The sequence below is a fragment of the Sphaerodactylus townsendi genome, linkage group LG01 (genome assembly GCF_021028975.2).
Source record: "Sphaerodactylus townsendi isolate TG3544 linkage group LG01, MPM_Stown_v2.3, whole genome shotgun sequence".
NCBI classification, from domain to species: domain Eukaryota; kingdom Metazoa; phylum Chordata; class Lepidosauria; order Squamata; family Sphaerodactylidae; genus Sphaerodactylus; species Sphaerodactylus townsendi.
Window position 1 is genome coordinate 189790958 of NC_059425.1, and position 27550 is coordinate 189818507.

Here is a 27550-nt window from a genome sequence, read left to right on the forward strand (position 1 = left end):
GCCTTTGGGGGGGCTGGCCGCGGTTCTATCACCCCCCACTGAAGCTGCCGTTTCCATCTGGCCGGGCCCTGGTTTCCATCTTGGGCCGACCTATCCCCTCCCTCCATTGGCCTCTAGTCCGGGCGCTCTGATATCCGATATTTTAATCAGTATGTAATTGAAATCGCTATTAAGTTTTAAAGTTTTAAGTTTTAATGAATTAAGCTGCACTCTTGTATTTGATATGTTTTATTGATTGTTATTGAATGTGCAGCCATTCTGTGAGCCGCCTCGAGCCCTTCGGGGGTGAGGCGGCTTATAAATCTCATAATAAATAAATAAATAAATAAATATGTGCCCCTGTTCCAGTATTATTCCGACAGAGAGGGGTAAGCATGATTTGTTTGCTTGCCCCAACAAGATATGATATTCCTGTTCTAGAAGTTTACTTTTCAAGGTTTGGAAAATTTCTCTGGGTGTCAGCATACAGAGATCTTCCAGTAATAAACCTATTGAGTAAATTTTTGATTTGAGAAGTTGATACCATTCGGAGGCAAATAGGTCTGGGCGCGCTGTGTATATTAAACTGCGCACATCAGAGTTAAAACATAATTTGATCCAATACTTGAATGTATTCAAGTAGAATTAACAGATAGTCTTGCCAGAGAGAACCATCCCAACTGGTAGTTCTGTGCACAACATTTTCCCAGAGGAGGGCGATCAAAGTGGTAAAAGGTCTGGATTCCAGCCCTACAAGCGGAGGCTTTGGGAGCTGGTTATGTTTAGTCTGGAGAAGGGAAGGTTAAGGAGTGACATGATAGCCATGTTTAAATAGTTGAAGAGATGTCATGTTGAAGAGGAAGCAAGCTTGTTTTCTGTTGCTCCAGAGATTAGGACAAGGAGTAATGGTTTCAAGATACAGGGAAAGAGATTCCACCTAAACATTAGGAAGAACTTCCTGACCATCAGGGCTGTTGGTGCCTTGGAGTGTGGTGCCTTGGAGTGTGGTGGAGTCTCTTTCTTTGGAGGATTTTCAACAGAGGCTGGATGGTCATCTGCAGGAGTGCATAGATTGTGTACTCCTGCGTGGCAGGGGTTGGACTGGGTGGCCCTTGGGGTCTCTTCCAACTCTATGATTCTATGATCTGGTGAGCTCTCTTCCAGCTCATCGCAGGCTGGGGCAGACTCCCTGTGCAGCGAAGTTTAAGCAGAATTTCCCCTGCATTTTCTTCTTCTAAAAGAAACAGTCTGTGAAATTCAGGAGCTGTGTTTAAAGCTCCTGAACCCTAACCCTAACCCTAACCCTGCCTTTCATGAAACATTTAGGCCTCGCTGCTAATTTGCAACTGCTGGTCGGGCTCGAGCGCTTGAAGTTCTCAGCCACTGAATGCTCAGGTGGTGTCAGGAGGCCTGTGTTTAGGGGTTGCTTATGCCGCATTACTTTTCACTGGGGGGAGGTTGGAAAGGGTTACTGCTGTTTCTAACTGTCTTTTCTAGCTGCTGTGGAATGTCTGCGAGTCGCAGGTGTCTTCAAGGTCACGGGCTGCTCTCCTTCATCGTTATCTACATGCATTCTCTGTTGGGCGCTCTTTCCCAGGCTTGGGGGGGGTGGGCAGCCTATGTGCCTATATTTACTGTGTGAATACTGAATCCATCATTCTTGGCTTTGCCATTTGCAGACCCATCATTTCAATAAACTGCTGTTCTACAACACGAGTTTGTCGTTTACTGGGGGTTCTGACATTAAGCCAAGAATCCCCTTTAGGCTGAATTCCATGCGGCCTTGCTTTGCTGGAATTTCACCTTTTTCTTTTTTCCAAGTGAAGACTGCATTTTGCCGGTATGTCTTCTTCGGGTGCTACCGGGGGAGATGGGCCTGTAAGAGCTCGAACTCGGGACTCCCCACTTTGGCTCCAGACCTGACCGGTCTGATTCATCAGCCTGGACTCTCTGCCGAGGGGCCTCAGCCGTGATTCCAGCTGGAAATAAGCAGTTGTGGGCCGGAGGGGAACTGTTCTACTGCCAGCTATCTGCTGGAGGTTTCTACCCGCTTCCTGACCGTGCTCCGCTAGGATGTCTCGCAGAGGGGTCACCGTGGAGACGCCGGGAGAGAACGCTTGAGTTGCTTCCCGCTGGATTCCCAAGCTTGGAGAATGTCCAGCGCCTCTTGGGCAACAGCCCCCTTAGCCGGAAATATATCTGGGTCCGAACAACCTTCGGACAGTGCCGATGCCTCTGAAGCTGCCGCCTGGAGGATGCTACAGGCTTCGGAGGAGGCTTGGGACTTGGAACGGGAAGAGTATCATCGGACTATGCAGCAGATGCAACTCACTGTGGGGCATTTGCAAGCTGCCCTGCTCCAAGTGCAACCTGTTGCCCCCACGCCTGGTCCTGCACCTGCAGATGGGGCTGGGGAAATTCCTGCACAACCTGCTCCGCTCCTGCCCGCCCCGCCTCCGCCAGTCTTGCCGGTTCCACCACCACCTGTTCAACCACCGCCACCCCCGGCCCCTCAATCCCTGCTCCTCTCTAGTTCCCTCCCAGGTCTCCGCTTCTGGCCATTCCACCAGTGCCAGGGATTTCGATGGGAGCTCCCTCCATTCTGGCAGCTTGGGGTGCCTTGCCCTCCGACCAACCGCTTCATGGCTAGAGTTCAATTTTCCTACCGGTTTAATGGAACTCAGGACCTGTTGCCTGCCTTCCTGGTTCAGGTGAACACTCACATGTTACAATATGGAAGGCAGTACCTCAATGACTTTGAACGTGTGTATGTGAAGTTGGCTGGAACCTGGATGGCCCCGCTGTGAAATGGTACGTGGGCCTGTTCCAGCGCCAAGCTCCGGGGTTGTACAACTTTCAAGAGTTTATGATGGCTTTACGTCGCCGTTTTGAAAGCCCTTTTGTTGGTGAGCAAGCGAAACAAGAGCTCATGGACATGCGTCAGGGTAAGACTCCCTTTGTTGAATTTGTTGAGACTTTTCGCACAGTAGCCAGCCGGATTCCTGACTGGGACGACCCTGTCAAAGTGTTTGCCTTCAAAAAAGCCTTGCACCCTGACCTTCTCAACTGGTCACTCATCCAAGATAACCCTCAGACCCTGATGGAATGGATCATTCTGGCTGGCACCAAGCTGGATGCTAGAATGCGTGAGGCAGCCACTCTGGGAGTGTCGGTGGGAGAACTCCCACGCTGCCGGACATCGCAAAGCAGTCCCCAGCCCCAAGTCAGTGGGAGCGCCTCCACTCAGTCTCTCACGCACAGCTCACCACCCCGAAGAAAATGCCCGCCATTGCCGTTGTTTGAACCTCTGTCTCTATTGTGGGGAGGGGGGGGGGCCATTTCACCAGCCTGTCCCAAGCCAAGAAAGGCGCCCCCTCTGCCTCCCCTCCACCCCTCAAGTGGCCAAGCTGCTGCCTAAGTTGGGGAAGCTATCTCAAAAGGGTATGGAGCCCGTGGCTGTCAGCTTGGTCCTGCCTGGCTGAGGTCTGGGAGCAGCCGGATCCCTTTGGGAGCCTCCCCTGCAAGCTGAATGGGTGAGTGATCCCATCATTCTGCCCCCTTGTTTTGGATCCTTTCATGTGGGACCTGGCTGCCCAAAGTTGCTAGTGCAAGCCCTTGTGGACACGGGCTGCTCCCACTGTTTGATCCACCCGCGTTTGGTGGAAGCCTTGCATATCCAGCCAGTACCTTTGACTGAGACTATTTGGTTTGATCAGATGGATGGCACCGCTCTGGGGGGCGGCCCCATTACGTCCCGCACTCCCAAAATCTTGGCTGGGTGTAAAGAACATTGGGAACGCCGCAGTTTCATTATTGCTCCCATTTCCCAATATCCTGTCATTCTGGGGCTCTCCTGGCTCACTGATCATGACCCTGCAGTTCGCTGGTCTCGCAGAACTCTGACTTTCACTGACCCCCCTTGTGGAGACCATGTGCAACCCGAACCCCCCAGCCACTTGTTACATGCGCCGGGAGGCTTGGCGTGTGGCCTTCAGTCGTCCTCCTTTGATCCTGCTGTTCCTGCCCCCTACCAGGATTTACAACGTGTGTTTGAGGAAACTGAATGCAATGTGCTGCCTCCCAACCGGGAGACGGACTGTAAGATTGAGGTGATCCCTGGCTCTAAACTCCCCAAAGGCAGGATTTATCCCATGAGTCCGGTTAAGGATGCTGAATTGCGGTCTTTTTTAGACAAGAATATTGCCCGTGGATTTATTCAAAAGGCTAGCAGTGCTTACGCAGCCCCAGTCTTGTTTGTGAAGAAGAAAGATGGCTCTCTTTGTCTTTGTACCGATTATAGAGGTTTAAATGCCGTTTCTGCCTCTAATAAGTACCCACTCCCACTAATCAAGGATTTGTTGGCCAACCTGGGCTCCAGTCGGATTTTCACTAAGTTGGACTTGAGGGAAGCGTACTACCGTGTCCGCATGGCACCTGGCTACGAGCACCTCACCGCTTTCAATACTCGCTATGGTCAGTTCGAATACTGCGTGATGCCCTTTGGCCTCAAGGGGGCACCCTCAGTCTTTCAAAGTCTTATTAACGGCGTTCTGAATGACTTATTGTTCAAAGGAGTGGTTGTTTATTTGGATGACGTGTTAATATATTCTCAGGACGAACAGTCTCACATTTCATTGGTTCGGGAGGTTTTGTCTCGGCTGCTTTCTAACTCCTTGTTTGTGAAACTTTCCAAGTGTGAATTTCATAAATCTCAGTTAGATTTTTTGGGTTACCGCATCTCTGCTGCTGGATTACAAATGGACCCTGCCAAGGTAGCTGATGTGCTGGCTTGGCAACCCCCCCGCTCTTGTAAACAGCTCCAGTCCTTTTTAGATTTTGCTAATTTCTACCGTGACTTTATTCCGAATTTTTCCTCTCTGGCCTTGCCTCTCACTGACCTCTTGAGCACCAAGGAACGGGGGCCCGCTGCTGTCTGCCCTGGCGCCAGTTTGCCCTGGAATTCTACTTGCCAGGCTGCCTTTGATGATCTTAAAGCGGCATTTACGTCTGAGCCTGTCCTGGCACATCCTGACCCCTCCAGGCCCTTTGTTTTGCACGTTGATGCCTCTGATAAAGCTCTTGGCGCTGCCCTGCTTCAGCGGGACTCTGCTGGTCGCCTTCACCCCTGTGCCTACCTCTCCTGCAAATTTTCGGGTGCTGAGCTGAATTGGACTGTTGGTGATAAGGAAACGTGTGCTATTAAGGCTGCTCTGTCTGTTTGGAGGCATTTTTAGAGGGAGCTGAGCAACCCTTTGAAGTCTGGACTGACCATAAAAACCTGGCTGCTTTGTGTACCCCGGGTCGTCTCTCAGCTAAGCAGCTGCATTGGGCTGATTTCTTTGCTAGGTTTCGCTTTACTGTGCACTTTTTCCCTGGCAAGACCAACCGTTTGGCTGATGCTCTCTCCCGTTTGCAGGAGGAGGGAGAGCCCCTTCTGCAGACTGCTCCTCCCCGTACGGTCCTCTCCCCCACCCATCTGGGCTTAGTGGTCACCCGCTCTCGCATGCAGGCTCATGGCACGCCTGGGCTCACCCCGCCGGATCACCTACTCTCTGGGTTTTTGGAAGCTGGCAGATCCCCGGTTTCAAAAGAGGAGGGGGGTGATGGGCTGACATTGCTGAACGGACTTTGGTATCGTGGCTCTCTGCTGTTTGTTCCACCCCCACTGCATTCTCAAATCCTCCACCAGGGACATGATGTTAAGTCTGCTGGCCATTTCGGCTTTGTGAAAACTCTGCACTTGTTAAGGAGGCAGTTCTGGTGGAGAACCATGCGTAAAGACATTGCAGCTTACATCAAGGGCTGCCCTGTGCGTGCCATGGCCAAGACAATCCCTGCTAAGGCTCAGGGTCTGTTACAGGACATTGCTTTACCTAGTGCTCCCTTGCAAGTGATTTCCATGGATTTCATTACGGATCTGCCTCTGAGTCATGGCAAAACGGTGATTTGGACTGTGGTGGATTTATTCTCTAAACAAGCCCATTTTATCCCTTGTACTTCTATTCCCACTGCTCAGAAGCTGGCTGAACTGTTTATGTTGCATATCTACCATTTGCATTCCTTCCCGAAAAAGTTAATTTCGGACCGCGGCTCAATGTTTGTGTCTCGCTTCTGGAGGGCCTTACTCAAGTTGTTGGGGGTGGAGCAGGGGGTCTCTTCTGCCTTTCATCCCCAGACCGATGGGGAGACCGAGAGATCCCAACAGACATTGGAACAATACCTCAGGTGTTATGCCAATTATCAGCAGGACAATTGGGTTGACCTGTTGCCCTATGCGGAGTATGCCTATAATAACTCAGTTCATAGCAGTACGGGCAAGACTCCGTTTGAGGTGGTTCATGGCCAGTCAGCTCCTCCCCTTCCTCATTTGCAGCTGTCAGACACTGCGCCAGCACCGGAACTTCATGATTGGGTGCAGTCTGTGGCTAACCAATGGCCTGAAATCCTTCGTGCCCTTACTAAGGCTCGGGAAGCCTACAAACATCAAGCCAACAAGCACAGGTGTGATTTCCCATTGGTGGTCGGAGACATGGTTTATTTGTCCACTAAAAATTTGCGCAGTTTGCACCAACCCTCCAAGCTGAGTGCGAAATATGTGGGCCCTTTTAGAATTGTTAGGGTCATCAACAAGGTGACTGCTGAACTGGACTTGCCTAAAGCTTTGTGTAAAATTCATCCTGTTTTCCATTGCAGCTTGCTGAAGAAAACAAGTTCCCCGGATGTCTGGCATCCAGAGATGAAAGTGCCTCCACCGATTCTGATTGACGGTTCCAAGCATTATGAACTGTCTGACATTCTTGACTCTCGCATCTATCGTAATCGCTTGCAGTATTTGGTCTCCTGGAAAGGGTGTTTACCTGGGCAGAATCAATGGATCTATGCTGAAAATGTGAAAGCCCCTCGCCTCATCAACGCTGCCCAAGCAAGCCGGGAGGGAGGTCTTAGAGGAGGCTGTATGTCAGGAGGCCTGTGTTTAGGGGTTGCTTATGCCACATTACTTTTCACTGGGGGGAGGTTGGAAAGGGTTACTGCTGTTTCTAACTGTCTTTTCTAGCTGCTGTGGAATGTCTGCGAGTCACAGGTGTCTTCAAGGTCATGGGCTGCTCTCCTTCATCGTTATCTACATGCATTCTCTGTTGGGCGCTCTTTCCCAGGCTTGGGGGGGTAGCCTATGTGCCTATATTTACTGTGTGAATACTGAATCCGTCATTCTTGGCTTTGCCATTTGCAGACCCATCATTTCAATAAACTGCTGTTCTACAACACGAGTTTGTCATTTACTGGGGGTTCTGACAGGTGGACCTTAATGGAGCTCTGATGACATTAACAGAGCTGACATTCATCCCATCGTTTAAAGGTCTCTTCAGAGCGAAGCCATTTCATAACCTTTTTTTAAAAAAGAAAAAGAGCGAGAGAAAGAAGCGCCTGCTTGTTATGCCCTTTTAAGTTATTCTTAGATATGATCCAAGGTCAGAAAATGCAGCACTTCAAACAGGAACGCAGCAAGCACACAGCTTATGTGCTGTGGTTGTTTGCAAAGACCTTCAGCTTACAAGACCATGGCCACCATAGGTGGAGCTAGCACGGGACAGGGACAAACACCCTGGGTTGAGGCGTAGGGGGGCATGCAGAATCGCTCCCCTACACCGCTCCTCCTTGGGCCACCCTATGGCCCAGAGCAACCAGGTGGAGGCTGGGGACCTGGTGGCAGCCCAGCCAGGCTGCTCTTTTAACTTTTAAACTGCTTTTAAACTGTTTTTAGTCTTTTAAGTATGGTAAGTGGGGGAGGCGGAGTGTAGGGGCGCAGGGGTGAGGGCACCATTTTGCCTCGGGCGCCAGTTTCCTCCTGTATTCCACTGATGGCAACACAGCCCCCCTTCCCTCCCCTGAAGTGGGAAGGTACTGTTTCACACTCACACATTCTTCAACCGGTGAGAACTGGGATGAAAACACCACAGCTTCTACCACCAGCCCCTCTGCCGATGCAGAGCTAAAGGCAGCCTGGTACAAGGAAACATTTTCAGGCCTGCTTAAGCAGTAAGCATACAGTAGACAGAGTGATGGCAGCAAGCATTCAGGAGACAGAAATATGGCAGGACCCAGGCTAAGACACCAGAGGGACATGGCAGCTGGTTCCCCTAGATCTGCTCGGCCTTTTCAGGCCCCACCATGGGGTTGCCAGGAACGGAAGGGGGATTCAAAGCTGTATGCTTCTCTGCTTCTTCCTTCTTCCTCTGCAATGCAAGTTTGGCAAAGGGGGAAATAGGAGAAAATAAAGGCATGTTGACAGATATGTTCTGAACAAGACCCAGCAGGCGAGACAATCGTGGCAGGAAATGTTAACCATGGGAGGAAAAGAGGGAGACCGAGATCAGCTTGATCAACTCAATCAAGGAAGCCATGGCTGCCAATGATAGGAGATTTTGGAGATAATTCACTAATAGGCATACCATATGCGATGGCAGAAGACACACACACAAGAAAAGCACACATTGTATTGTCGAAGGCTTTCACGGCCGGAATCACTGGGGTGTTGTGGGTTTTCCGGGCTGTACGGCCCTGTTCTAGTAGCATTTTCTCCTGGCGTTTCTGGGGCTGGCATCTTCAGAGGATTTGATGGTAGTAAAGCAAGTGGAATATATATACATATGGAACGACCAGGGTGGGAAAAAGAATCTTTTGCGTTGGTAAACAAGTGTAAAGGGTGCAATTAGCAATTCTACTCAACACATGTGAACCAACACCCCAAAGCAAACACTTTCTGGGGAAATTCAGGAAGATGGTCCATTCCCATTCAAGATAGCCAAGTTTAACTTATCTGACTTCTGATTCATACCCCTACCCCAAACTGGATCACAATTAAAATAGATTTATCCCCCTTACCCATTTAGTTCATAATTTAAATACCTTTTTAGTGACCTGCCAGAGGTTTACCAAGCAACAAAGTTTTTGAGACAGGTCAATTGTTTGATCAGGGGGAAAGCAGCTCCTACGAAATATGTTTGTTTTTGCATTCCAATTCTGTCCTTGTGCTTCAGCAAGGACATGGACACATCAGAGGTTCAAGATTTATTTATCTATTTTCAAATACACATTACATAATATAATGGTGGAAGGATTAATCAATTTTCCATTTGAGAAGAACAAGCTGCCAGCCAACATGTTTATCCAGTGCAGAAACATGTATGTGTTGTGTGTGTTAGAATATTTGCCATTTCACGTACAACTATGTATTATTACCTAACAATCTCAATGGTGATAGCTAACATGTAGTCATTAGAGAAGGGGTGGCCAACCTATGGTGCTCCAGATGTTCATAGACTACAATTCCCATGCTGGCAGGGGATGATGGCAATTTTAGTCCATGAACATCTGGAGCACCATAGGCTGGCCAACCCTGCATTAGAATGTCAGATTAGGATCTGGGACACTCAGGTTCAAATTCCCACTCCACTGTGGAAGCTTGCTGGGTGACATTGAGCTGCTCATACACTATTAGCCTGAAACCTGCCTCGCAGGGCTGTTGTGAGGATAAGATGGCAGAGAGGAAAATTATGTGAGCTGATGCTTTGGGCAGGTAAGAAATGAAGAAAATAAACCTTCTGCCCTACTTAAGAAACTGCATTATTTTCAAATGTGCCTCCTAAATGCAGATCAAATTAAAAAAACTTCCCTCCTTTGTGGATCAAAATCCCATGAAGTTGCATATGTGTATGAGTGGGCCATACAGAATTATAGTGCTACTAACTCTAAGTTGGAAAATGTCTGGAGATTTTGGGAGTGCAGACTGGGGAGGGTGGGGGTGGGGGAAGGGAGGGGGCAGTACCGCAATGCCACCATCTCCTCTAGGGGAATGGACTCTTGCAACCTGGAGATTCTGGGTTGGAAACCCTACAGTCAGGATTGAGGCCAGTTTTGTACTGTCTGTTAGCAGCACTACATATTTTTGACAGCAATCTGGGATATTGGTTGTTGGATGCCAAGTGATCATGGTTTAATGTTTCCTTCATGCCCGGCTTGTAGGCAGCGCAGGGGAACTGGGCAGCCCACCGCTCTACCCTGCTTACAAGCCGGGCATGAGTTTTCCTCGCATCCGGCTTCTAGGCAGCGAAGAACGGCTTGAGCCCAACTCGCAAGTAAGTGTGGTTTACTCGTAAGTGGGTCTTACTCACGAGAAAGCCACACTTACTTGTGAGTAAGCAGGGCTCCGCATGCCAGGGTGGGGTGCCCAGAAAGGTTTTTGTCTCGTGGTGCAATTTGGCCCCGGTACGCCTCTGGCCACCAGGCACCAGCCAGGTTGCTGCACCAAGGGAGAGGCTGGGCATGGGGACCCAGCCGCCACCCTGTGCCCCCCACATGACAAAATGGCGTGCGCCCAGGGACATGGGATACTTCATATAGTATGCCACTGATTTGGGGCCCTGACCCTTTGGGGCATTCTGGCATAGAAAGCAAAATCATTCTGTGCTCCAGAACCTTCAAATTGTGGGTTCCCTGGCCTCTGGGCAGAGCCTGGAGTTCTGCCAGGATTACAGGTGAGACAGGTGGGTTTCCCTGCAGTGCTCCTCCTTTCACAAACTTCATCAGGATTGCTGGCTATTCAAAGGACCACGTAGCCCCACCAGCACCAGCACCCATTAAGGCTGCTTGACTGACACACTGGAACGTTCTTCCAGGCTTCATTGTTTATTTGCAGAGCCAGTGCAACGTGCCACGAGGGACAAAGTGTCCCATTTGTGCTGTGGAATCTTAGGATCAAAACCCCTCTCGGCTTTTGCCAAACCTGAAGCTCACTTGCTGTTCTTGGGCAAGTCATACTCAGAGGCTGGCTGGGGACTAAAATGAAATAATAAACCACCACCACCACCCACAAATAATGCAGTAACCCCCCACACAAACCTTCGGGTTCCCAACACAGCATCCACAAATGTTAGGGGGTTTGCAGGGTGGTGTTTGAGGATGGAGTTGCGGCATCATGCCATGTCACTTCTGGAGGGCTCTCTAGACTGTTTTGCCTGGTCTCTATCGTTTTGCCATAGAGACTTGGAGACAGTCCTGGAGCATCACAATATGATCTTCTTTTTTTCTCCCACTCTTCAGCTCCTCGGGGGCGGGAAAATGGGGCTGAGGGTAAATTATTCCCTATCTTACTGAAGTGCCTTGAAGAAGAGAAGGGTGAGATACGAATTCTGTGACACAGAGCCAATCTTCACTCACATTGGGGTGTTTCTGCACAGGACATTCTGTAGAGCTCGACTCAAGTCCGGCCGAAATATTCTTCATGAGTTCGACTCGCTGTCGTTCCGTATAGCAGCTGAGTTCACTGTTCCTGAGCGGAGCTCGTACATCCCTCAGCTGAGCTCAGAGGGCGGGGTGATCTGTCCTGCCGTGCATTCTATTGGCTGACATGAAAAATGGGGTGCCGAGCTCAATTCGCAGTTCTTCTGCAGCTGGCGAGTTCTGCTCTCCTTACCAGAGCTTATTGTGCGGGTTCAACTCTGCGCGTCATCCACGCCTACACTCCAATTGGTTCTCTTTTCCATGGCGGGAGTCGTGAAATTCCTTCTTTTTTGTGCATGTCGCAATGTCGGATGGGCTTCGTGACACTGTCGCGAAGGTGCAACTTTACGGACTTCCTCACAAGCAGGCTGGTGAACAGTCATGGATCCTGAATTGGAGGAGCTCTTTGCTTCCTTGCTGCCTTTTCCTTCCTTCCTTCCTTCCTTCCTTCCTTCCTTCCTTCCTTCCTTCCTTCCTTCCTTCCTTCCTTCCTTCCTTCCTTCCTTCCTTCCTTCCTTCCTCCTTCCTCTTCTCCTCTTCTTCCTTCCTCTTCCTTCCTTTCTCTCCCTTCCTTCCTCCTTCCTTTCCTCCCTTCTTCCCTCCTTTCTTCCTTTCCTTCCTTCCTTCCTTCCTCTTCCTTCCTTCCTTCCTTCCTTCCTTCCTTCCTTCCTTCCTTCCTTCCTTCCTTCCTTCCTTCCTTCCTTCCTTCCTTCCTTCCTTCCTTCCTTCCTTCCTTCCTTCCTTCCTTCCTTCCTTCCTTCCTTCCTTCCTTCCTTCTTTCCTTGATCTCACATCTCATTTGATGCATCTCCCTCCTGTCATTTGATTAGCTCCTATCAAGGCAGTGTCTTCCTCTACTTCTGCTGTGCTGCCATACCTCTTCCCTCTCGATATTACCTTTCTTTCACTGCCTCCCCCCGCCAAGCCTCCCCTTGCAACAAGGATCCTTTTGATCTCCTTCCTTTTGGCAATGCTCAGCTACTTCAGTATTTCTTAGTACTTCCCAGTACTGCTGCCTGTTCCAAATCAACTATCCCTTCTGGAGTAATTATCCTCCAGCCAAGGAAACCTGGGATGGAACTTGCCAAGAAAGCGATTCCTAAAGAAGCCGCACACCTTGGAGTGACTTCTGGCTCACCCCCATCCGGGATTCAAACTGCCCTGTGGTTCAGAGTTGACAGGCGGCGTCCTCCCCCCACCCCACCCTGGGTTCCCTTGAGATATTTCCCGACTCCTCTCGGCTTCCAAGCCAAGACCCCCTTTAGTCTTTTCCGAGTTTATTGTCCTCTGCCTTTTTTCTATCCATTCCCCCCTCCCCCCCAAAAAAATTTTATGCTCTTTGCATATGCTTGGTCTTTGTAGCAGGGATATTTGGAAGCAAGTCTCGTTTGTTTCCGCTGGGCTGAGGGCTCCATCCTTAATCCTTTCCTTCTCCTCCCCCCAATTCTGTCCTTCTCCCCCCCTTTTTCTTTCAACGATGCATAAGGATGCATCGTATTTGGAAAGCTGGGCCGCCCCTACAGTTTATTGAGCGAACGTTTGTTTGCTGTCGCTGTTTCTATCCAAAATCGTTTTTTAAAATGTATTGTCTAAGGCTTTCAGATCCTCTGAAGATGCCAGCCACAGATGCAGGCGAAATGTCAGGAGAGAATGCTGCTAGAGCATGGCTATCCAGCCCAGAAACCACACAGCACCCCAGTTTTTAAAAATATTTCTCCGCCTGCTGGGCAGTTTAATTCACTGGCCCGTTGATGCTTGCTTTACGGCACTGCCAGTTTCCGGCTGTACGCATGCTCTCAATGGTCAATTATGATTGGCTGGCCGAAAGCGCGCCGTGATTGGTTAAAGGGAAACTAAACCCTGATTGGGCAGATACAGGAATGATACAATTGGCTGGAGGGGTGAGTTGAGTCGAGCTCAACAGACTATCCGCGAAAGTGTGAGCTCGACACAAGTTCATCAAAAAGTACTAGGTGGGAGCAGGGATCGAGAAGACCCAGCTTAGGTGAGTCGAAGGAGAGTCGGACTTGCGTCGAAAACTGTGCCAGTGCAGACAACCCGAGTCAAACACAAGTCGAGCTCTGCTGACAATACACTGTGCGGAAACACCCATTGTGCCTGATTTTCATTTAAAGTATAACACCATTGTGGCAACACATTTTAAAAAATATCTCTCAGCTGCAAAATGTGTTAAATGCTTGTTGCCAACGGATGCCAGTGCCTTGAATCTTGGCATTTTGATGTGGTCGTTCAGCAAACAGCTCATTTACAACTTGAAAAGGTTAAATGCTTTTAAAAGTAAGTATAATGAAGGAGAAAATCCATCATTCATATGATTACAGCTGCAGAGGCAAATAAAGCAGAGAGTTCGGCATTCCCAGTTTCAGTGGGTTCCCAGGATCTTCTCCGTTCTTCATTTCTTATTCAAAGAGATCTGATTTAATTCACAGAACCGTCTTGTTGAAAAAATGCCAGGGACGCTGCCCCGGTTCTGGTTGCTCAGGTACTCCCAGGCCACATCCCAGATCCAGACCCACCACGTCGCCTTCATCCTGGTTTCATCAATGAGGCACATATTTTGTTGTAATTTGAAACCAACTTGGCGTGGTTCCAGTTTGGGCAAAACCTCCAAGGAACTTCCTTAGAGAAACAAAAAGATTGGAGTTATCGAATATATCTGGGGGTGGGACGGGGCGGGGGGGGGATTTGCGTGTCCCTAAGTGGCCTGAGAGATTTTCCAGGGGCACAAGTGACAGAACATTTTTTTTCCAGACTGAACATTCCCAAGTGTCAGGCCTGGTTCTGCTGGGGCCAGCTGGCATCACAAGGCTGGAGCCAAGGTCACCCCTGTACTTGCTGATATCTGTGACCCGAGGGTCTTTCTGTTCTGCCTCTTTGTGGCTTGCTTGTAACTAGTGAAGTATGCATACCATCCCCCATCTCCCATTTCCTGGAGACGGGAGTATGTCTGTTGCGGCCTTGGGCTAACTCATAACAATACTGCATTCACACTATCCTTTCTCATGCAGGCAATTGTGGGAATCAATGGGAGGGAGGAACATCCAAATGGGCAATGTTTGAATGTTTGAAAATATAAACTAGCTGCAAATGTTTCACCACCAGCTCCGGCTTTCTGCAGCTAAGGTCTTGACACAGTTCAATAAAGCTCTCCCGGGGTGCCTGTCCCCACTCTGCCCTAGGGTAGCTACGCCACTGGGCCTTGTTATGGTAGTTTTTGTTCATAAAATTTCACCTGCTTCTGTGGCTGGTATCTTCAGAGGCATGTCACAGTGAGATGCATTTCTCTCCATGGCCACATCCACCATGACATGCCTCTGAAGATGTTGGCCCTAGCTGCAGGTGAAATGTTAGAAGCAAAAACTACCAGACCATGGCCACACAGCTCGGAAAACCCACAAATGCCAGTTAATTCTGGTCATAAAAGCCTTTAATAACAAATTATCACACAATCCTGATGCTCTGCCCTGCACTTCCCATTAAATAAAACTTGGGATGTACAAGATATTTGAACTGATGATGAGAAATTATCAAAGTTGTACATTTATCTGTTCAATCACAGAAGTGATAACAAAAGTGCCATTTCCCATTTCTGTAATGCATGAAATCTGAATAGTTTAACATAAACTTGCTTCTTTTACAGTGGTCTTATACTGCCACCTCGTCCTTTTCAACACACTTCCTGCATTCATTTATAATAATTTCAGAAGGTGTGCATTGTCTGTGGGGTCAAAAAACACTAGTAAACAGAGCATTTTCCAATTTCAAATTTTCATTACAATAAATGTTAGGCAATATCTCTGGGGCTCCAGATTTATCATGTAAGAAGGTTTGTGAGAATGGGCTGGGTCCAGCTCTGGCTTTTCTGCTGGCTAAAGAGAAAGACTATCTCAGATTTTGGAAGCTAAACTGGGTTGGCCTTTGGGAGGGAGACCAGACCACCAAGGAATACTCTGCAGAGGAAGGTGATGGCAAACCACCTCTGCTTCTCACTTGCCTTGAAAGCTTTTTGCTGGGCTGCAACTTGACAACACTTTACACACACACCAAGAAGAAGGAACTCTTGCCTAGATGACCCAGGCTAGTCCAGACTGATCATATCTCAGACACTAAGCAGTCAGCCACGGTTAGTACATTGTGGTGTGGTGGTTAAGAGTGTGGACTCTAAACTGGAAAACTGGGTTTGTTTCACTGCTCCTCCACATGAAGCCTGTCGGGTGACCTGGGGTGAGACTTTCCAAACTCTCTCAGTCCCACCTTCCTCACAAGGTGACTGTTTGGAGAGGGAAAGAGATTGTGATTGCAAGCTGCTTTGAGACTCCTTAAACTGGAGGAAAGTGGGGTATAAATTCAAACTCTTCTTCTTTGTGAAGGGTGGGAGGCCTCCAAGGAAATGTAGGGCCAGCCCTGGTAAGCCACCTCTGTTCATCTCTTGCCAGGAAAACCCCGTGGGAGTTGTCCTAAGTCAGGTGTGCCTTGATGGCACTTCCCACCACCCAAGAAGAAAGGGCAGATTTACTCTATCAGAAAAGCCCATGCTGAGAATCAGAGGACAAAACCCTTGTGGGGTGAGAATCGGGCAAGGTTGAGTGAAAAAGCTGACTGGATCCAACCCAGGGAGCCCACTGACACATGTCCACATCCAGTAAGAAACACAATCTGCTGTGTCTGAACCAGGGGTGTAGCTAGGGAAAATGGAGTCCAGGGCAGACTCCAAGTTTTCCACACACCACAAGGGCCCCCACGCCTCCCACCGCACCCTCCTGTGCCCCCCACGCACCCTCCTGTGCCCCCCACCTTAGCCAGGGTCAGAGTCTGGTGGGGCGGGGTCAGGCAGTGGCATGTGCAATGGCCTCTGCTGGGCCTGGCCTAGTGAGACTGGCCTGGCAGCGGCCTCTGACAGGCCTGGTGGTGCAGGGCTAGGAGGGAAGGAGGAGGGGCATGGAGGCAATTTTCTGAACCCCATGTGACCCCAACAGCATTCGCCTGGGGCGCCTGTCACCACCCTGTCCTGTGGTAGCTACGCCAGTGGTCTGAACCCCCAGATAGAGCTGCATATCTTCCATCAAGTTCAGCAGAACCTAATGAACACAACAACACACAGCTATATTTGTTTTGAACATGAGCGGATCTCCCTTGCTGAACTGGGGTGAAAACGTTTTCTTTCACACATGATGTGAATGGCAACATACACACACACCAGGAGGACTCACCTCGCTTTACTTCTCTGATAAAGCATGAGAGAAGTTCTGCGTCAAATTGCCTCCGTGGTGACCATCAAAATTCGTGTCGAGCAACTATGCACTTGTGCAGAAGCCCTTTGTTATGTAGGACCAGGATGCTGAAGCTTTGATTGCTGTGTTTCACACTGCTGATCTGTGAGCTGCTTGCCACAATTGACATTTAATGAACATTGAAGTGGACACTATTATACTGTTTCTACCATTAAATGGTATTCTAGGTACCATGACATAATGGTGCCAATCAGCTCAAACTGGGGGGAAATATAGTTCTGCTGATGCCAGTAAACAAAGGAACAAATGGGTCCATGTCAGACAGAGACACCTAAGTAGTAAGTCTCAAACACAAATTATTTTTTCCTTTTAACTGTATGCCTTTTAAAAATGTAGAGGGCAGCGGATAACTGGGGATGCCGCTTCAAACATTGCACTGTAATTGTGCAAGAAAGTAGCACAATCATGAGAAAGAGCTGCATCCAGATCAGTTCAGGGACAGCTGAGCAGCTGGCCAAATGGTCAGCTCCCTGATCACAACAGACAAGACGGCATGAGCAAACCTCACAAGGCCAGTGAAAGTGGAGATGAAAAATAACAAATTTAATATCACTGTCCTTCCTCTCCTCTTGAAAATATTTTACAGTATATTTGCACAGATTATTCAATTGGGGGAGCACTATAGAGAACATACAGTACAAATTTTATATGTTAGTAGGAATTTTTTAGAAGAGCTGTGCATGAGACATCTACAATTCTGAATGCATCAACAAAACACTATATATGCAACATAAAAGTTTATGCTATGATAATAAGTTTCTAAGGTGCCACAGACTTCTGTTTTAATTTGCTGCCTGTGCACCATGCAAACATGTTTAGTGGACACATGTGGTCGGTCAGGGCAGCTCAAATACCTCTTTATCATAGGCTTGATCCAAAGTCACTGGCAACACACAATTTCCCTTTGTGAAGAAGTATTTGGATGGGACCTCCAAGGAATACCATGGTTGTGACATGGAGGAACCCAAGTGAGTACTCTATTGCTGACTTGCAAGCAAAAAGGAACATCACAGCCCCCATATTGATGATCCCTTCACTCCAGGAGCAAATATGGAGGATTCGGTGGATGTCAGCAAAAGGAGGGAAACAGAGAGGTCCCAATTCCCCCGCCCCCAATTTCACTCAATTGTTGGCACTTTGGGTGCTGCCCCTAATATTTATATAAGGAAATCTTTATGGGGCATTAAAAAGCAACTATCCACTGAGAAGGAAGGCATATTTTTGAAAGGCAACATTTTTTAAACAGTGTCCTCCAGTTAGATTTGGTGGATTGCCTGACATGGAAAGAAAGAAAGAAAGAAAGAAAGAAAGAAAGAAAGAAAGAAAGAAAGAAAGAAAGAAAGAAAGAAAGAAAGAAAGAAAGAAAGAAAGAAAAAAGAAAGAAAGAAAGAAAGAAAGAAAGAAAGAAAGAAAGAAAGAAAGAAAGAAAGAAAGAAAGAAAGAAAGAAAGAAAGAAAGAAAGAAAGAACTGAAGCTGTCATGCTAGTAAAGCCTGGTTGAGCTGGCCTCTAGTTGTCAACAGAAATTTATGCCCTATCCAGAGAAGTTTCATTCATTTCTTCAGACTTGGCTTCTGCAGATATTGTGTACATCCTGTGGGAAGGAATGAAGATGGTCACCGTATATGAAATAGCCCATGGCTGCTAAAATCAGAGACTCATACCCTTCTTATGCTTAATAGGTCAAACCGTCTTTATCACTGTACAGAACTGCTGGGGTGGACAGTGTACTCGCCATGTGGGTCAGTGGGATGTGGAGGGAAAGGGGAGAGGGAAATTGCCTTTCCACTGTTCTCGTTAAGTATTCTCCATTAACAGAAGAGGGAGAAGCGAGTGGTGTTGCCGAGGGCTTCCAGGTCTCCTGGATTCACAGAATGCCTCCCCCTGGTAGCCCCCTCCCCCTGCCACAACTCAATGGGCCAGTGAAAGAAATGGGAGGATTTGCTGTCACTGGTGATGCAGTGACATCACTTCATCTGGGACCCAGAAGTGATGTCCTCATGTGAGGCCAACACTCTAGCATTCACTAAAACTCTACGGTTACATGATATCACTGGAGAGTTCTCTCCGCCCCAACTGTTAAGTCTCCCAAAGGGAACCCAAGTTTTTTTCCCTTCTCTTTCTTCACTGCAGACCACAGATCCCTGTGGCCATTACTTCACAGGAGTCCCTCAATCCCAGGCCGTTTTTGCACGGCAAAAATGTACTGATGTTAGCACGGGGAATATCCCACTGCAGCCTGAAATTCTTCACAGAATTCTTCACAGAAAGCTGCACTGGGTTCACCCCTGCGTTGCACCACCATTTTCCTTTCCCCCCACAGTTTCCCAAAACCGCCAAATTGGAGGTTCTTTTGAACTGCCCCGTCTGACTCCACTTGCCTCTGTGTGCTTCCGCTGCTGTGAAGACACCACAGCAGCAGAAGCAGGGCCATTTTTCCTGCCTTGTCGCTCTGGCCCGCTTCCACCAATCAACAGGCACTGGGTGTTTGACAGAATCGGCACCCTCCACCCCCCACCCCCATTTAAAATCCATGTGCGTTTGAAAGAATCGCTCCCCTCCCATTTGGGGCACTTTCAACACACACACCCTTCTAACATCCACATTTTCTCCCTCACGCTTGGGGCTATGTGGAAACAGCAGGGGAATTACAAACCAGCCCTGCCTCAACTCCCGGGAAGAACCAGAGAGCTGTGCAGAGTAAAAAACCGGGGGGAAAGCACCGCGGCACGTAAGATCCCCGGGGCATTATGGCTGTGCAAAAACAGGATCAGAAGGAACTGCTGGGGAGGGGAGACTTGGAAGATCAGTGATCCATGCAGAATGACACCTGATCCTTGCCCCAGTTCCACTTCGGATTGTGCAACTCTCACATTTCCTGCATCTTCCAAGATGTCACCAGAAGACCCTTTAAAAGTGACCTGACCAGAGTTCTCTCACACAGCCCAGTCCCGGGAAAAAAATACCTGGATTTCTTCGAGGAGTTGTCCTTGTGCAACGGTTTGGGGCGGCAACAGGCTGATTTGCAGTCAATGACCTGGTAAATAATGGGGTTGTACATTGCTGCTGATTTGGCCAATAGGGTGGGTACCACCGAAACCTTAATGGGGACCGAGTCAGAGTTCCCAAAAGCAGACCACACTGACACAACAGCGTACGGGATCCAAGCAATGAGGAATCCTGCACAGATCAACATCGCCACCTAGTGGGCAAAAGTATGAAAGAGGACAAAAACTATTGGTTTTTTCACTTATCACTGTGGTCAATTCCCCACTAATTTTTAGAATGTAGATAGAACCAGGTTTGAAAAGAATCGGCACCTTTTCATCCTGGTTTCATGCTCCCCACTGCAGCTTGTGCCCCCACCCCCAAACGATCATCAGGCAGCAGCAACGCACTGTGAAGCTGTCGAACTCGCGTTCTGCTCAGGGGCTATCCTGATTGGCTGATGCTGCTGCTGGGTGGGAATTGTTTTTCCCTGTCAGATCCACATCTGTGCGAGCATGCGCAGACCAACACAAGGAAAGGAGGAGATGAAGAAACAGCTGTTAAAAACCAACTTTGTATTGGCAAGGACCTTTCTGTCAGTTTGTGAGCCAAAAGCAGGGGTTTCATCACTGCCAATTTTTCCCTCATATTTATTTAAACAATCAGAAATCGGCCCCAGTTCCTTCATACACGCAAAAAATTAAAAAACACTTCCTTGTCCATAGGTGGACTTGAACTGACAACCTCTTACTCACCAGCACAATGCTTAACCCACTATGCTATATGGCCACTACTGATTGGTTAGGGGAAATGCAACTGAAGTACTGCTTCCTTGTATTGGCCCCATTGCCTCAGATTGATGGGTAGACGTGGGTTTTCATTGCAAAAATGAAAAAAAAAGAAGAAGGCTGCACGCACAGCCCACCACAGCCTACCACAGCGGGAAATACGAATCCGAATTCACCCCCGAAGGTCCCCACCACTCCTTGTTTGGCACATGTTTTTCAAAAAGGTGTACATGCATTGAGGTTCTGGAAAAACACGCGCTAAGGGGTGGGAGGAGCGGCAGAAACAGGACGAATCTGTTTTCGTCACTGCTGTAGTGGGGAATGCTGCCGGAAACCTGGATATTTGGAGTGATGAGCACGCGTCTAATGGTGAGTGGGGAATCGACCTGTATTTCATCTTGTCGCACCATAGATTTTGCAGTATCAGAGGGATGGTTATTCCAGTGCTTTACAGATTCACAAACTTAGTTTATAGCTATTGCATTTTTATCTCACCCATCCTCCAAAGAGCCAAACCTGCAGTTTACCCCATTTTATGTTCACAACAACCCTGCAAGGTAAGGTTGAGAGTGAACCATTGGCTCAAGGCAACTCATTAAGTTTCATTACAAGAGTGAGGATTTGAAAACTGGTTTCCCAGATTTTAGACCAACTCTACTCACTTTACCACACTACCTCTTTTCCAGCCATCTCGTCAGCTGAGTTATGACGACCCGTCGTGAGGTTTTCAAGGCAAGAGATGCTCAGAGGTGGTTTGTCAGAGCCTTCTTCTGCATAGCGACCCATAGCTGATTCCGCCCAGCTTCTGAGATCTGATCAGTCTAAGGTGGCCTGGGCTGTCCAGGTGAGGTTTTTAAACTCTTTAAACTTACTTCACACAAATACCCCAATATCCTGTTGGTAGAAAGAGCTCTGTCCTGACCGGTCGCCCACACCGGCCTGCTCTCAGCAGGAGCAGCAGCAGGAGCAGCATGGTTAGGACTTGGATGGGAACTTACCGAGGAAGTCCAGAGCTGCTACACAGAAACAATGGCAAACCACCTGTGGGGACGGACCAGAATGTCTATAAAATTGTATTGGATTAAGTTCGTATGAACCAAAGATTTCTAAGAATCAAAATGGGGTTTCTGTAGAAGACACCAGCAGGCCTGCTTGTTTAGCAGCAGGTCAAAAGGCAGGTTAGAAGCTTGTCAGTGATGATGCAGGCAAGCAAAGATTGACATCTTTAAGATCTTGTCACTAAAGGCCAACGTAACAGAAGACATACTTTATAACTTTGTTTTTGGTTAGAACTAGCTATTTGAATAACAAAATCATAAAAGAGATCAGAGGTTAGAAATGAAGGTGATTAGTTAAATTAAAAAGTGTTTTTCTATATATATGTTAAAGGAACACAGAAATGATAATGAGAGATTCAAATTTACTGGTATTTCACTATAATTCTATTGTTAGAATCAATTTTTGTATAATTTGTTAAAGTTAAAATCATTTCAAACTGGGAAAAGGGAAGTTTTATGATCTCAAAGAATGTAGATTCAAACCTGCATGCCCTAAGGAAATATCTCTCTTCAGGAGCAAACTTGGAAAACCAGAAAGGCAGTAGTTTTATTGCAGCCGTTTGCATATGGGCAGAGGGACGTGAGAAACAGCATGCAGCGTTTGAATAACAGAAGGAATCAGACACGTAGGATAGAGGCTGTCTTAATGTGACAAGGAGACAGAATCATCCAATAGGATTTTAAGGTTCATGCTTATAGCATGTGAAAGGGGTATGGATTATGTACGTGGATCTTAAGGGGATGAACTGTGACGTATGTATTCTTTGTATCTATAAAGACTAAAGTCTTTCCTATGGTGGGTGTGCCTCTCTGTTGAGAGCACCCAGAAGGGGGTGTCTCTCTCAGTTGAGAGCACCCAGGGCGTGCCTCTCCCTCGGGAGAGTTCACATTCTGTAACCTTCTAAATTCTGCTAAGTAAAAACTGTCTGTTTGTTTCTGATGTCAGATGTCTTTTGCTTTTTGGGGAATTTGTTTCTAACATATCTTTCTCAAAACAGCTGCATAGGCCGGACTTGAGTTCTGGCCTCACACACCTTTGTTCTTCTCTTGCCCTGTCCTGGATGACCTGATCTCATCATATCTCAGGTACTAAGCAGAGTTATAGAATTATAGAGTTGAAAGGGACCATAGAGGCCATCTAGTCCAACACCCTGCTCAATGCAGGATCAGCCTGGAACTTCTCAGGCAAGTGTTTGTGCTGCTGCTGCTTAAAGACAGCCAGTGGGGGAGCTCCCCACCTCCCCAAGCAGTCAATCCCACTGTTACACAACTCTGACCGTAAAAAAGGTTTTCTCTAATATCCTGTCAGAACCCTTCTGTCCATAATTCATACCCATTCTTGCGAGTCCTGCCCTCTGCTGTCAACAGTCCAATGAAATGCCTTCCTATGAGGGACAGCCCTTCAAATACTTCAAGAGAGCAATCATGTCCCCCCTCAACCTCCTCTTCTCCAGAGTGAACATTTCCAAGCCTTTCCTCCTAGGGCAGTGGTGGTGAACCTGCGGCACTCCAGATGTTCATGGACTACAATTCTCCTCAGCCCCTGCCAGAATGGTCAATTGGCCATGCTGGCAGGGGATGATGAGAATTGTAGTCCATGAACATCTGGAGTGCCATAGGTTCGCCACGGGGCCTGGTCTCCAGACCCCTGATCATCCTCTGCACATCCTTCTTTAAATGAGGCCTTCAGGACAGTACATGTGAGGCCTGACAAACAGAGGTGTACCAAGGGGAAATGGCACCTTTGTCTCTGGGTGCCCCCAGCCGGGGGGGTGGGGGTCCACCCCCCAATGCAACCCCCCCTTTGCTCCCAGGCCTGCAGTCCCTTCTGCCCTGCCCTCCTCCCAGGAGGCAGAAGAGACAGACGCCTATAGCAGTGGAGCTTAGGGGGCGTGGCCATGCCTCCACCAAGCCCTACCCCCAGCCTCAGGTGGGGGCTTTGCTCCCGGCTCCCAGGGAGCTGGCAGCTGGCAGTCCTTTTTGCCCTCCCCTCCAGGGAGGCAGAAAAGACTGCCGTCTACCAGCCTCTGGTACATGCTTTTATAGAACTGAGGCCGGGGGCGGGGCTTGGGGAGCGCATGGCCATACCCCCACATCACCCTGGGGCACGGCCACGTTCTCCCTAAGCCCTACCCTGGCCTCAGTGCTATAAAAGCAAGTGCTGGAGGCCAATAGACGGCAGTCTTTTCTGCCTCCCCGAGGGGAGGGCAGAAGGGACTGCTAGCTGCTGGCTCCCTGGGAGCCAGGAGCAAGGGGGGCAGCAGTGATGACATGGGCAATGATGACATGGGCGGAGTCAAGGGCGCTGGAAGACATGAGGCAGCAGGACTTCCTGCTGCTTTGCTGTCTTCTTCCTGGTTACATGGGGGGCTGATTTTGTGCCCCGCCACATGACCAGGTAGGTGGCGCCCGGGACAGAGGGTGCCCCTTGTCCCCGGGTAAATACGCCGCTGCTGATCAAGGTAGTGTACAGTGGATCAATGACATCTTGACATTTGAATGTTATGCCTTTGTTGATAAACCCCAAGATCGCAATAGCCTTTTTTGTTGCTATATCACACTGGCTGCTCATATTTAACTTACTGTCCACCTGTACTGAATAGGGTACCCCCCCTGTCAAGTAAGCTTGTTCCTCATTTCTGTAACCCAGATGCTGAACTTGAGTTATCCTTGTTGAATTGCAACTTGTTCATATTTACCCAGTGAATGTTTGTTCAGATCTTGCTAAATTCTATTTCTAACTTCAGGTGGGTTCACTGCTCCTCCCAATTTGGTGTCATTTGTAAATTTAATGAGTAGATCCTCCACAGATCATTTATAAAAATATTGAAAAGTACCAGGTGCAGAACCAAGCCCTGTAGCTCTCCACAAGACATCTCCCTCCGTTCCAATGAAATGCTGTTGATGACAATACTTTGAGTGCGGGTTTCCAATCAGTTCACTGTCCACCTAGCTATCCTAGGGTCCAGTCCACTGTCCTCTAGTTTATTCATCAGGACATCCTGGGGAACCCTGTCAAAGTTTGGCCCTAGTTCGTATTTGGATGGATGACCGCCAAGGAAGTTCAGGGCTGCTATGCAGAAACAGGGACTGACAAACCACCTCTTTTTGTCCCTTGCTTTGAAACCACTGGGGGTCACCATAAGTGCCAACCCTTACCACCATAAGAAAGGGAAAGGATCAGGCTCATAGTGGTCCCTTCCAAAAGCCTTTGGGGAGGGCGTGTCCTGTGCCTACCTTGGTTAACTTCATTTCCAGAACATTTGTGTTTTGGATCCTGCTGTCATAATGGGCGACCTCTTTGCTGGACGACTTGACCTTGGCTATTATTTTCACGTAGGAAAAGACGATCACAGCACTCGGCAGCAGCAAGCAGAAGAAAAGGATATTCAGTACAAAAGCCTGCCCTGCCACAGAGCCTTGAGCCAGCCACCAGTCCAGGGTGCACGAGGTCCCAAAAGGCTCAGGGGCATAGTTGCCCACCCCGGCAAAGGGGATCGTCGCCCAAAAGATAGCATAGGCCCAGATGAATACTAAACAGGCAAATGCATGTCTTCTCTTCAGCCAGGTACCTGGAGGGAAAAAACACACCATTATTTGACATGGAAAACATTTTTTTTAAATGAAACTCAAGGGGAGACCTGGACTCTCTAGTCTGCCTAACTGCGGTCCTTTATGAATTCTCCCAGTCAGGTGGGATCTGCTTTTCCTTGAAACGGGAGAGCATGTAAGCAAATGCATAGTGAGGGACCAGTGGATTTTCTCACGGACTTACATTCCCCTTCTCTTGTGGTGTCAGTTTCATGGGAAAGTCCCGCACAATAGAACTGTGCCCACCTGCACCCAGAAGGCAATTTCCACCGCCCCTTAACTGAATAGTGGGAGAAAAATAGAAAAAACAGGGAGCAAAGTCCAGTATTAGGATGCTTCTGGCACATTAAGTTTGGCCAAATGCCAGAGCATCCTCAGCGACACCCCAACATCATTTCTGGTTACACTGAAAGTGAAATCAGTGCCATCAGTGGCCGGTAAAACACAAGGTTCTGGTGCGTGATGAGGGTAAATGTCCATCGTGATAAGATTTCTTGTATGGAAGTTTTTCCTGGGGCCCTGCTTTCACTTTCCATTCTCTCTGTGGCAAGCAAGATCACATGCAGCATGGCTTTTACTTTGCTTCACTGCCAGAGTGGGTAGATTTGCCAGTGAGCACAGCTTTGCCTTGGACATCTTTCCTCTGCCCACGGCCAGCCTAGCCAGCTCCCCCCTTCCCACCCCCTCACACTCATGCCATTCATACCTTCCCCGTCACCCCTTTCCCCATGTTGCTGCCTCCTTCTCTAAATGCTTATATCAAGATCTCAATATAACAATGTCAGAGAGATGGCTTTCACATTGGAACAGTTCAAACAGGGTCTCTGGTCTCCACCCCACCCCCCTGTTCTGCTTCTGCCCTCCCCAATGATCGGGGAGGGCTTCTTAAGACTTTATTTCAAACAAGCCTGTATTTTAAAACAATTTTCTTGGCTACTGCAGTAGCAAGAAGACAGAGAGAGGGGGGGGAAGGAAGGGAGGGGGATCTAACACATAGTCCCCATCTTCAGCAGCGTGAAGTCCAGGAAATTGCTTTGCCTCTTTCTTTTTGGGGGGGGTAATGTTGGGTAAGGGGCTACAGTATCAATATACCTATCACATGTATATCAACATCAATATACCTATCACATGTATATCAACATAAACACAATTTAAAGGGCTTTAACAAAGCCTTTTATCTTGCAACTACGATTGTGATGAGATCCGTGCCTTGAAGAGGAGTTGATGGGAGAAGTTAAGAAAACCATGAAAAGCTGCAGAGGCTGCAGGGCAGGCAGCGAACGCCTCCTTTGCATATAAACAGAGAAATGCAAGGAGACCACACTACAGCCTCACTGCGCAGCTTAGAGCCCTGAGGTAAGTGTTCCATGCGCAATGGGCCAGATATGTTATTATGTCATTGGTGGGTTCCCCTCCCTGCCGCAGCAGAGATTTTGCCAGAGATGGCCAGTCTTCCCACCAACAACTTACTACTTCCTCTTAGCCTTGAAGGCCCTTTGCAATCCTCTTCAGGGAGCTGCTGACCCTGTGGGCCATGATACCATTTGTGGTTTCACAGAGGCCTACTTTGTTCATGGTGACAATGGGAAGGACCCTGGTAAGGTTCCAGAGGGAGGGAGGGAACAGAATGGAGGACAGAATAATATTTCTTGTTTACAATTGGTCACGTGTATGGGTGTGAAGGGCCACCAAGTCTCAGCTGACTTGTAAGCAATCCCACAGAATTTTCAAGGCAAAAGAGGTGGTTTGCCTTGGCCTTCCTCTGCGTGGTGAGTCTGGTATTCCCTGGTGGCTTCCCTCCAAGTATTAACCAGGGCTGACCCTACATAGCTTTTGAGATCTGACGAGATCAGGCTAGTCTGGGCAATCCATTTAATAACTTACCATAGGACAAATAGCAGATTTTGAAATATCTGTCCAGGCTGACCGCCGTCATGGTAATGAGGCTGCCAATACCAAAGAAGAAACCCGCCCATCCGTACCAGCGGCAGCTACTCCAGCCAAAAATCCAGCGATGGGAGAAGAAAGCAATGATACTGAACGGCTTCCCTACCACTGCAAAGAAAAACAGAGTTGGACACACAGGGGAGATCCAGCATCTGTAACTTCCGCTGGTGCTCTCTTCACCAGTCACAAGTGAGGAACTAATTTTTTTGTCGATTAGTTTCACTGTTCAGAAACATTTTGAGCCTGTTTGTCACATTACTTTAAATACTTTTAAACACTGCAGTGCAGTACCGTGCATTTCATTCATGTACACTCTCAGTCGACTTTGTAAGGGTGCACAGTCTCTCCCCACCCTCCAGACCTGCTTTTGCTGAATGCCAGTCAGGGGTGGTGACTTTAGGCTGCCAGTCTCTGGAGATTTGAGAGTGGAACATGGGGAAGGCAAGCTTTAGGGAAGGGGGCACAATGCCATAGACCCCACCCTCCAAAGCAGCCATTTTCTCCAGCGGAAATGATCTCTGTGGTCTGGAAATCAGCTGTAATTTTAGAAGACCTCCAGGCTCCACCTCAAGGCAGCAACCTATTTGGAACGGAGCTGTTTAAAGAAA

The 27550-nt window shown here is 48.4% G+C and overlaps 1 protein-coding gene across 1 annotated transcript in view; it reads right to left on the reverse strand.

The window, feature by feature from the left end:
• Positions 1-18014: 18014 nt before the first annotated feature.
• The window catches only part of OPN5 (opsin 5), a 32655-nt gene continuing 23119 nt past the window's right edge, over positions 18015-27550 (reverse strand). The window contains exons 4-7 of the mRNA XM_048501994.1: positions 26880-27050; positions 24642-24976; positions 19537-19772; positions 18015-18164 (exon numbers count right to left, since the gene is read on the reverse strand). Of these exons, the coding sequence (XP_048357951.1) occupies positions 18098-18164; positions 19537-19772; positions 24642-24976; positions 26880-27050 (809 nt within the window). The 3' untranslated portion in view covers positions 18015-18097. The remainder of the gene's footprint in view (positions 18165-19536; positions 19773-24641; positions 24977-26879; positions 27051-27550) is intronic.